At 38.3% G+C, this 12,073-nt stretch overlaps 1 protein-coding gene across 8 annotated transcripts in view; it reads left to right on the top strand.

Annotated features, from left to right (window-relative positions):
* The window catches only part of COBL (cordon-bleu WH2 repeat protein), a 342,443-nt gene extending 332,324 nt beyond the window's left edge, over positions 1–10,119 (top strand). For 4 of the 8 annotated variants that reach the window (XM_069958515.1, XM_069958510.1, XM_069958516.1 and 1 more), the window contains 3 exons: positions 1,360–1,608; positions 3,967–4,074; positions 9,194–10,119. In XM_069958515.1, the coding sequence (XP_069814616.1) occupies positions 1,360–1,608; positions 3,967–3,999 (282 nt within the window). In that variant the 3' untranslated portion in view covers positions 4,000–4,074; positions 9,194–10,119. Of the gene's footprint in view, positions 1–1,359; positions 1,609–3,966; positions 4,075–4,600; positions 4,618–9,193 lie in introns of those variants that run through there. The other 4 variants (XM_069958512.1, XM_069958511.1, XM_069958513.1 and 1 more) reach the window with 4 other exon arrangements.
* The last annotated feature ends 1,954 nt before the right edge of the window (positions 10,120–12,073 follow it).

Below are 12,073 nucleotides of genomic sequence, written 5' to 3' on the forward strand. Positions count from 1 at the left end.
GTGTCCGAGGTACCCACAGATACCTGGCTGGCTGTCTCACTACTCATCCTTGAGGATGTCAAAGTGTGAGCCAGCCACTCCAGGACTGTGGAATTAGCCGTGTGGACACGACCCTGGTGTGACAAAGGAAGCTCAGGCCTGCCACTGGACCCTCTTCCTGCGTTACTTCCTCTTATGGCCCTTGAGACAGACTCTCTGCCCTGCCCTCTGCCTGAAACGCTTTGTGAGGTTTCCTGCTGTGGCTGTGCCATTACTTTATATTCAAATTCTGATTTCTACACTTGGTAGATGAGAACAGTATTTTCTGTAATATATAGGACTTGTATGTATATATATATATATATATATATATATATATATATATATATAGGACTTGTAATATATAGGACAACTGTAGAAATTGTCTATATATGTAGCAGTTTTTTAAGATTTAATGCTATACACCTGAACCAGGTATTTTAGTCTCTCAGGATAAGATGGATGTGATATACACACTTTCAATCAGAAGGTTCCAAGTATAGAAATTGGGTATATAGCACTTTTTTAAAGATACAATGCTATACACCTGAAACAGGTATTTTAGTCTCTCAGTATAAGACGGATGTGATGTACACACTTTCAATCAGAAGGGTCCAAGTATGGAAATTGGGTATATATATATATATATATATATATATATATATATATATATATATATATAGCACTTTTTTAAAGCTACAATGCTAGACACCTGAACCAGGTATTTTAGTCTCTCAGTATCAGATGGATGTGACATACACACTGTCAATCAGAAGGGTCCAAGTATGGAAATTGGGTATATAAAATATTATATATATGTAGCACTTTTTAAGCTACAATGCTATACACCTTAACCAGGTATTTTTGTCTCTCAGTATAAGACAGATGTGATATATACACTTTTATTAATCAGAAGGGTCCAAGTATAGAAATTGGGTATACAGCACTTTTTTTTAAGATACAATGCTATAAATCTGAAACAGGTATTTTAGTCTCTCAGTATAAGACAGATGTGATAGACACACTTCCAATCAGAAGGGTCCAATGGAAATTGGGTATATATATATATATATATATATATATACATATATATATATATATATATATATATATATATATATATATATATATATATGTATATATATATATAGCACTTTTTTTTAAGCTACAATGCTATACACCTGAACCTGTCCCTGTGATTTTCAATAAATAAAAATTGAACTTTTTAAAAAATGTTTTACTTGCTTGTCATAATTGGTTTCTTAAGATACCATTTTTACAAGTTTGTCAGTCTTTTTTCTTGTCTTTTTGGACTTTAATGAATGTATTTTCTTTGGCTAGGTATCTTCTGCTGCATCCCATGAACTCCAAACATTAAAAAGTAAAGAAATAGCGCAGAAAGATGATGAAATTATAACAATGAAAATATCAGTTCCTCCCCCACCAGCCTTTTCACCACCACCTCCTCCCCCACCTGTACTAAGTGCAGCACCAAAATCACCTCCAGTCTCTTCAAACAGTTCAGTGGATACAAGAGAAGCTTTATTGGAAGCCATTCGTTCTGGTGCAGGGGCTTCCAGATTGAAAAAGGTAAAATAAAAATGAATTTTGGCAAATAACTTACTTTACAGAAAACATCTCATAATCTGACACAGTTACAAGCTATGCGAGAGGTAAATAGTACGTTTTATACAGTGGCAATGTTAGTATCCTCTCTTGAATACCATTTTGTCTTGTTTATCTAAATAGGTTTTAACTTGTGCACTATTTATTTTTATAATATATCAGTTACCACAACTCTGAACTGTCTCCATAGACACAGATTTTAAAGATAACATCCTGGCTACCTGCACCTACAACAATAATATGTTATTCAGTAAACTCATTAGCTCCCTCTAGTGGTAGTGTCAGATGTGTCATTTTGTTAGTTCACATATAGTTAGAATTTACATTTACAGTTCTGCATTCTCACAGACATCAAGGGCAAACCTCTATAGCCAAAATGGAATACATACCCTGTTTTTCATGCCTCCAAAGGCCACACAGTCATCTCCTCATAAGGCTATTTCAAGATTCCATAGTACATTTTAAGCATCCTAAGGCTATGTTCACACATGTTAAAAAAAGAGAAAAGGCATCCGCTTTTGCCATTTAAAAAGATGTCAGTTTTTGCAAAGATTTGATCGACTTAAATCCAATGCACACAATGTATTAAATAACGGACGTTGTCTGCACGGACAACAAAATAATGATCATGACATATCTTTTCGGACATCTTTTGAAAACAGCAGACTTTTTTTGTTGTTCACACAAAGTTTTAATTTTTTCACCGTTTTTACTATTCAATAGAGTTTTTAATTAAGCCACACCCAAAGGCCAATTAGTAACCCTAATTAGAATAATGTACCAAAAGCCGTCATTGCACTAAGGGGAGGCCAGACAGCTAAATGACTTCTGTTATTTTAGACACAAAATGTCGGGCGTCAATTTAAACAGAGCTGAAAAAACGTTGGTGAACATAGCCTAAGGCTATATTAACACAACGTCGAAAATAGAGAAAAAGCGGGTGATTTTGCAATGTAAAATAACATCCGCGATTTAACTGAATGCAATGGCAATGCATTGAAGTCAATGGAAAGACGGACGTCCAATCTTTTATTACTGTTCTTTCTCCATTTTAACTATTAAATTCAATGGACTTTTCAATTAAGCCACACCCAAGGCCAATTAATAATCCCAAACTAGAATAATGTACCAGCAGCTGTCATTACACTAAAGGGAGGCCAGGCTGCTAAATGACGTTCGTTATTTTAGACTCAAAATTACGGACGTCATTTCAAACGGAGCTCAAAAGACGTTGTGTGAACATAGCCTTATACTAGAGTTTTTGTATTCAAACATTATCACCATGTATATATTTAGATCCAAAGTAGTTGTTTTTTATTTCATGCAGTACTTTACCACAGGGAAAATACATATTAATTATCTTTTGTTTATCTTTTGTTCTGGCATTGAACTATACACTGACCTTGAACTCACTTGTATTATTAAAATTGTCTTTTAGCTTGCATGAGCAATCAAACTCTTAGTCTCTTTGAAGTTAGTTATCCGGCTCTGACAGACCATATAACTCATAAATTCAGCTGTAAATATGTAGCAATTGTTTTACCAGCATTTTTAGTCCTATTTGATAATGACTTTAGTTTAGTTTATTGACGAACAAAAGAAAATTGAATTAGTAAATACATGGCTTTGCTTATGTGGCAAGAGGTACTACCTTACTTTATTTTAACCCCTTTCTGCAAGATGGCATACACTTACAGCACTGGTTCTGTGTAGTCAAACAGACACTATAATTTCAATCAATTTATGCATATATGTCTATGTGATCTTTAGTATACAGTATTTATATTTCACTTAATTTCTCACCAAAATAATGCTTACCCTAGAAGTTTTGGCACAAATTGCTGTCCTCTGCCTTTTGTTAGGGGAATTCTCTATGAGGGACATTTACTAAGGAGTCTAATGTGTGCAACTATTCTAATAGGGATTGGTGTGTATTTTGTTCCAATATCTTGTGACTGATTTATTAACATGTAGCACTGCCATAGTAAATGTATCTAAGTAAAAAGTCGCAAATTAGTTGCACAAAAAGTTGCAAAATGCAAAAATTGCACAAGCATATTCACCTGGTACTGACCAGACGTAAGCCTGCACCTGTTTGCAAAAAAGTCGCAAATGATAAATTGAGCGCTAATCCCGGATTATGCGAACTTTTGGGTGAATACTCAAAACAGGCAGATTAAAAAAAAAAGTAGCATCAAAACTATATTCGCCTGTCGAATACTGGTTCATAAATAGAACCTAGACCAAAACTGGGTGAAAAATCTAATTATTCACCTAAAAATAGGTGCAAAACCCTTGATAAATTTCCCCTTATGTTTCTAGCAGCAGAGAGACAAGGACAGAACACAGAAATGAGAGGAAGGGCTTAGATTGTGCTATGGGCAGGAGAGAGCCTGGACTGTGTGAGAACAAGCTGAGCCTGCCTGCAAGGTATATTAAGACTTTCCGCTAAGGTTGTATTTAAGTCATTTATTTTGCGTAAATAATAAATTTTTAGCAGCGTATTCCATATTCGCAATAACATAGCGTCATTTTTGCCACAATTCTGTTAACATCATGCTAATTTTCCAGAGTTGCGCAATTTGCTTTAAAATCGCGGCAAAAACGCACAACTAATGCAAAATAATAATAATAATAATAATAATAATAATAATTTAATAATAATTTTATTTATAAAGCGCCAACAGATTTCGCAGCACTTTACAATTCCCGCAGCACTTTACAATTCAACATAAAAATAAACATCAAAGTAGGCAGCTGTAATATAGCATGTTTTCAGATGCAGCAGTTTACTGGCTAGATGAGGGCTCCTTTGTTGTCTAACCTCCTCATTGTTGTAATCCCTTATCCCCCTAAGGTTATCTCTACCTTTATGTAATGTTGTTGCTTTTTCTGTTCTGTTCACATAGCATCTTGCAAAGTCAGTGCATAAATAATCCCCTTCTCTCCCCAACAGGTCTTTTATAGTACTGTACTGTAAATTATTACCCAGCACAGTTCCAGTCTCTTCAGCCCAGTGCATTTTCTCCAGCATTGTCATGGTATACTAGAGAAAAGTAGGTGCTGTTATTTGCTGCCAGAGAAGTAAGGGGAAGTATCTTTGACAAACAATCCAGCTCTGATATCTCCCCATGAAATTAGAGAAATAGCTGTGCACCATGGAGGGGGTTGTCAGGAGCTTAAATATGTATTACACTCAAACATAATTTTTTGTATTGTTACTGACTATGGTGAGACTAACGATTCCTTCCATACTTGTTATTATCTATTCAGTCTCCTCTCATTTCTCAACTGCTTTGAGCTTAAGACTCAAAGAACAGTGTGTAGGCTTTTCTCTCCGTCTCCCCCTCCTCCCCCTCCTTTCTGAGACTGATGTAAACAAGTCCCTATCTGCAATGTGTAGCTTTTTTGTAATTCTGGAAGGACTTATTTACATCACCCGTCTCAGACGGGAGGGGGCGAGATGGAGAGAAAAGCCCACACACAATTTTTTGTCTTCAGCAAGAAACAGCAGACTAGCACTGGGAGAAGGAGACTAAATAGATAGTAACAAGTATAGAATGAATTGTTAGTCTAACCATGTGCAGCAGTATATGAAAAGCTATATTTGATTGGAATAACCCTTTAATAACAGCAGTGAGAGCACTAAAAGCGCCTTGTTATCAACCAGAAGGGGTGCAGTTTTTAATTTATTTATTTTGTATTGGCACATATTTACACCATAACATACTAACAGCTCAGTGATATGTACAGGACATCCTGCAGCCGCTTGTATAGCCTCTCATGGCAGCTGGCATGCAACTGGCATTTTTAGCAGGATATTGCTCACAACACACAGTAAGGCTATGTTTACACAACGTCAAAAAAAGAGAAAAGGCGTCCACTTTTTCTATGAGCGTTATTGTTGAGATGCAATGCATTGAAGTCAATGGAATGAAGGACATCTAATGCACACAGTGTATAAAAAGATGAATGTTATGATCATAGTGATCATGTCAATTATTTTTAGACATCTTTTGCAAACAGTGGACGTTATTCTTTAGTTTTTCACACACAGTTTTTCTTTTTTCAGCGTCCTTTCTCCGTTTTTACTATTAAATTCAATGGACTTTTCAATTAAAGACACATCCAAATTCAAATTAGGACCCTATTATACCAACAGATTATCTGACAGATTTTTGAATGGACTATAAACAGAGAACAGGTAATAAAGGAGAAACTGAGATTTCTCCTCATTTCACATCCTTTCCTGGCTTTGGCTCAAAGAAATCTGTCAGATAATCTGTTGGTGTAATAGGGACCGTAGTCTGACGGGCAGGCAATACTCAAAATAGTTCCTGTCATTTTAGACACAAAATGACGGCGTCATTTTACACATTGTGTGAACGTAGCCCAAGGGTGTCCCATGTCTTTACTCGATAGAAGCACTTGTCCGATCTAGTTGCAAGATTTATTGCGAATTGAGCATTTATGGGACATGCTGGGATGCCAGCTTTAGCAACCCATGAGTGTGCAAATGTGCATGGTTCACAGAACTTGGATATCTCCAACGAAATGCTATCCAGACTAGAAGCGGCCCGACTTTTTCCCAATAAATTTATCCATTCAATCTTATATTGCTTTCACTTAAAGGGGTACTCCAGCAGGGGGGGGGCACTTTTTTGCTGGGACCACCTGGGTTCCAGCTGCGGGTTCCGCATTGCGACGCTATGGTCCCTGGTTCCCTGCCACTTCCTGGTGTCTGACGCGGGCCCGAGACAATACGTCTCGGACCCGTGTCAGACACCAAAAAGCGGCCGGGAATTGGGCACCGGAGCATCACGATGCGGGACCTGCCGCCAGCAACCTGAGATCTGCCATTCCTAAGTAATGATGAGCGTAAGTAATGATGTTCGGTTCGGAACGTAATTTTCTTTTTAGTTTAATCCATATGGTAATTGCCGTCCTGCCCTTTCTAATGAATATATATCCGGCCCTCTGCAGTGATGAGTGCCGGAGTGACATCACAGAGGAGCTTTGCCCCAATATTTATTAGAAGGGAAGGGGATAAATGGCTGGGGTGAATCGGTGCATAGAGGGTGGTAGCCCTGCCTCCAGTTCACCAAACCACTTAACTGGAATATTGAATGAACTACAGAGTACACAAAAACAGCGCATGGACCTACAGTATACTCTGGCCTGTCTTTAGTTGGATCCAGGTAATTTTTGCTTAATTCACGCTTGGGGCGGGATGGGTGTAGTGCTGAAGCCAAATAGAGGTAATCACTCAATCCACATGCAACAGCCATGGCTACGTGCACCTGCATAGTGTAAATAGGGGTATTGGATGTGCTGAACTTTTTTTTTCTGTCTGTGTTACAAGTGGGGGGAGTGGCTACATCCAGTTGGCTTGTGCACTTTTTCCATCCAACGCCAAGAGTGATTTAAGCAGAGACTAGCTGGATTCTGCATGCCCAATTTGTAGGCTTAGTAGCCCAAGAAAGGCCAGAGTACAGTGTGTACCATCCTACTACATTAAGGTGATCCTCAAAAGGGGGATAGACCTACACTGTACTCTGGCCTCTCTTGGGTTAATAAGCCTACGCATTGGACATTCAGGATTCAGCTAATCTCTGCCTAAATCACTGTTGGTGTGGGATTGGTGTGTACTACACACAAGCCACATTAAGGTAGCCATAGTGTGAATAGGGGTGTTAAATGTGCTAGCCATTTTTTTTTTGTCTGTGTTACATGGGGGGCTGGCCTTATCCATTTGACTCGTGCACTCCACAAATCCCACGCCAAGAGTGATTTGAGCAGAGAATAGCTGAATCCTTCATGCCCAAAGTGTTATTATTAGCCCAAGAGAGGCCAGAGTATAGTGTACTCTCCCCTCTGAGGTTCACCTTAACATGGTGAGATGGTACACACTATTTGATAAATTTTTTTCTATAGCAGTTTTGCAATTCTAAATATTTGCATTAACCTTATGTATTGGCATTTGCAGCATGCTATTGCACTTTTCTGTTTTTGTGTGTATATCATTAGGTTAGAGACTTCTAACCTGCTGATAGTTTCCCTTTAAAGGACTTGATAAAAAAATCTCACTATAAATAATCTCACCATAAAATACTAGAAATAATACTGAAATAATATATAAAAATGCTTTTCTCCCACAGCAGAACCATAATGTTGCATTTAGTATCTTCCGCTAAGGTGAATCATACTCGTGAAGTATGTGGCTATAGAGTCTTAATACAGTTATGGATGTAGTTAGGTAATTGATGAGTTGGAGCCTAATGGACATGGATTAAGATATCCATTATGTAGGAACTATATTATCTCTTATTGTTAGTGTGTTTACAAGGCAGTGCTAAGGCTGTCTTGTGCTTGGTGACTAGGTGGAGCAGTATCCCGGACCATGGAAAGCTGGTCGGCTTCATTAGAATCAATGGAGCTTTTTCATGGAGGGGGAGGAAAGAGAGTGTACCTGATGGTCAATCCTCTTAAAGCATTTCATAGCTAGAAGAAAGTCTATGTAGTTTATCTAGAGATGTGGCTTGACTACTCATCTAAGCTCCCTTAATCCATGTGTCACGATATGGGACCAGGAAGACAAGAGACAGGTGCAGCCCTGAAGCTTGCGCCCACCCCGCTGTCCCTGCCTACTTGCCTTTAAGCCCTAATGGCAGCAAACAACGATCCCTAATCCTTGCTAAGTATGAACACGGAACAAAAGACAAGACAAACGCAACACAATACAGCAAGGTCAGAGGTCCAGGTGAGCAACAAGAGGGAAGTGTAATCCAGGAGAATACTTGAAGTCCAAAAGCCAGAAGTCAAAATACCAAGTACAGAAATGCAGGAAGGAACACTAGATCAAGACATACTAGTAAACTAGGCTCTATAGCAGGCAAGGCATGTTAGACAGGGAAGGATACTTATGGGGTCTGGAGTCCCAGCCCCAGGGGTGATTGGTGCTGAGACTCCAGCCCCAGGCCACATCCAACAGCAAAATGGCGGTGCCGACCGCCAGTCAGTGTTAAAACACTCAAAACACCTGATGTCTTTCGTCCGGGGTTGGTGAAGCCCCGGCTACGGCTACACAATAAGGAGCTCCGCCATGCCCCAAGCAACAGACGCAATCATGAACGCCGTCGACACGCTCCCTGCACCCTGCCAGACCGGTTGCCAGGGACACCGTCATCAGGGGGCCGTCCGCACACTCCGGAGGTGCAGGGAATCGAACGGCTACTGACAACATGCCTGTTAATGTCAAATCAACAATGATTACATGTTGGCCTATTTATTTAAAAAAGGTTCCTTACTAGTACATCTTGTATGGAGAAATGTTCACTTAGTGAAATGTGTAATATTTAGTTTTTTTAATAGTTTCACGATGTAAGGGTGCTTATTATTTTTTTATTATAAACTGACTTTTTAGGAATTATTTATTGTAAGAGTTAGTTATTAATTATGTTAATCCACATTAGCAAAGTACCAGATCCATATCCAGTTTTTTACCTTAAATATAACATGATGATTTAATTGTGCATTTCCTTTGTTCCAGGTCTCTGCTTCAGTGCGTACATTATAGGACAAAATAATTGAAGAAAGCAGCTGTACCCATCTGCGATGCCCAGACAACGATACACTTGAGAAGTTCCGAACAGCAAGTCTGTCTTGATTATTTTGTCAACCGGCCAAATTTTTTACTCTGTTTGCTGTTTCAAAATAATAGTTCAAAAGGGAAAATAATGTATTGCTATGCTGCACGATATCTGTGCCAAGGAAAATGTGTTTTGCCTTGAAATGCATTCAGAGATTGCCAATAAAATATTCTTGTTGGCAAGATAAATCCCAGGAATTAAACAATACACCTTTTGCCGATAGCATCATCGCAAAAATGATTTTACTTGACCAAGATTAGGAACTGTCCTCAAGTTGTCAGCAAACTCCTGAAACAAATAAGAAAAAATTTACCTCACAATTTTAATTAAAATGGAATTATTCAGAGGTACAGTGCCTAACATAAAGTATTCAACTGCCAACTAATGTAGAGAGCACAATTGTATAGGTCTAATAAACTTACTATTTAAATAAGCAGATCACTAAATTCCGAAATGTTCAGTTATCTGTTTGGAAAAAAAAAACTCTCTCTAAAAATGGCATTTGCATTCCACATCAGACTTAGTTTAGGATTACTGCAACATTATTGGCTATATCATGTTTCAAGTATGAAGTTTCTCGTTTTAGTGTCTATAGGTTACTGGCAAAGCTCTTTAGGAAATCGTCACTGTGCACAAGGCGCCCATAAATATTTTAGTAACTATAAATACATCATTGTACATTATGAATATAATACAGTAGTAGCTTTACTTGCATCTTAACACATGATTGGGTTATTCAATAACATGCATCTGGATAAATAATAAAAAATAACAAGAAAAATAATATAGTATGCTGAGAATATGAATAAAGCACTTACATCTTAAATAGGTATTCCCATAGTTATTCTTGTAGGGCTTGCCAAGTAAAATATTTTTGAAAATACACTTATTTAGCGATTTTACCTCATTTTCCTGATCTGACCACCTCTCTGCTCTAAAAGCAGTTGTCTGGCTTGTGTGTTTGTGTGTGTGTGTGTGTGTGTATATATATATATATATTTATATATATACAGTACAGACCAAAAGTTTGGACACACCTTCTCATTCAAAGAGTTTTTTGTATTTTCATTACTATGAAAAATGTAGATTCACACTGAAGGCATCAAAACTATGAATTAACACATGTGGAATTATATACTTAACAAAAAAGTGTGAAACTACTGAAAATATGTCTTATATTCTAGGTTCTTCAAAGTAGCCGCCTTTTGCTGTGATTCCTGCTTTGTACACTCTTGGCATTCTCTTGATGAGCTTCATGAGGTATTCACCCGAAATGGTTTTCACTTCACAGGTATGCACTGTCTAGTGTAATAAGTGGGATTTCTTGCCTCATAAATGAGGTTGGGACCATCAGATGTGTTGTGCAGAAGTCAGGTGGATACACAGCTGGTAGTTCTACTGAATACATTGTTAGAATTTGTATTATGGCAAGAAAAAAAGCAGCCAAGTAAAGAAAAAAGAGTGGACATCATTACTTTAAGAAATAAAGGTCAGTCTGTCCGAAAAATTGGGAAGACTTTGAAAGTGTCCCCAAGTGCAGTTACAAAAACCATCAAGTTCTACAAAGAAACTGGCTCACATGAGGACCGCCCCAGGAAAGGAAGACCAAGAGTCACCTCTGCTGCAGAGGAGAAGTTCATCTGAGTCACCAGCCTCAGATATCGCAGGTTACCAGCAGCTCAGATTAGAGACCAGGTCAATGCCACAAAGAGGTCTAGCAGCAGACACATCTCTACAACAACTGGTAATAGGAGACTTTGTGCAGCAGGCCTTCATGGTAAAATAGCTGCTAGGAAACCGCTGCTAAGGACAGGCAACAAGCAGAAGAGACTTGTTTGGGCTAAAGAACACAAGGAATGGACATTAGACCAGTGGAAATCTGTGCTTTGGTCTGATGATTCCAAATTTGAGATCTTTGGTTCCAACCTCCGTGTCTTTGTGCGGCGCAGAAAAGGTGATCGGATGGACTCTACATGCCTGGTTGCCACTGTTAAGCATGGAAGAGGAGGTGTGATGGTGTGGGGGTGCTTTGCTGGTGACACTGTGTGGGTGGTTTGGGGTGAGCTGGACCGCAGAGTGAAGGCACAAGGGCCAACAAGTGCTAAGCATCTCTGGGAACTCCTTCAAGACTTTTGGGAGACTATTTCAGGTGACTACTGCTTGAAGCTCATCAAGAGAATGCCAAGAGTGCAAAGCTGGAATCAAAGCAAAAGGTGGCTACTTTGAGGAACCTAGAATATAAGATATATTTTCAGTAGTTTCACACTTTTTTGTTAAGTATATAATTCCACATGTGTTAATTCATAGTTTTGATGCCTTCAGTGTGAATCTACAATTTTCATAGTGATGAAAATACAGAAAACTCTTTGAATGAGAAGGTGTGTCCAAACTTTTGGTCTGTACTGTATACATATTTTTATGTCAAAGGAGAAAATTCTGTCTTATCTTACTCTTGGACCCATTTATTCTCCTAGTTGACTTACTATGAGTAAAAGGACCAATTGGACTTTTGGTTTATTCCCACTGAGCTCAACCATGGGGAAAATTTTGTCCCTCCTTTTACCCTTCCTTTGCTCACACTTTTACGTATATATCCAACCTTTAATTGTCACCCCTTTTTACCTTACATTTAAAAAGAAAACCACCTCTCGCACTGTACTTTACTAAACAGACTAGAATATTCTGCAAATCACAGTAATAATGATATACTATAATCTACAGGGCACATTACAATACAATGCAACTACAATACAATACTACAATCACCATAGATTACTATA

This window comes from Dendropsophus ebraccatus, chromosome 2 (genome assembly GCF_027789765.1).
Source record: "Dendropsophus ebraccatus isolate aDenEbr1 chromosome 2, aDenEbr1.pat, whole genome shotgun sequence".
In the NCBI taxonomy this organism is placed as follows: domain Eukaryota; kingdom Metazoa; phylum Chordata; class Amphibia; order Anura; family Hylidae; genus Dendropsophus; species Dendropsophus ebraccatus.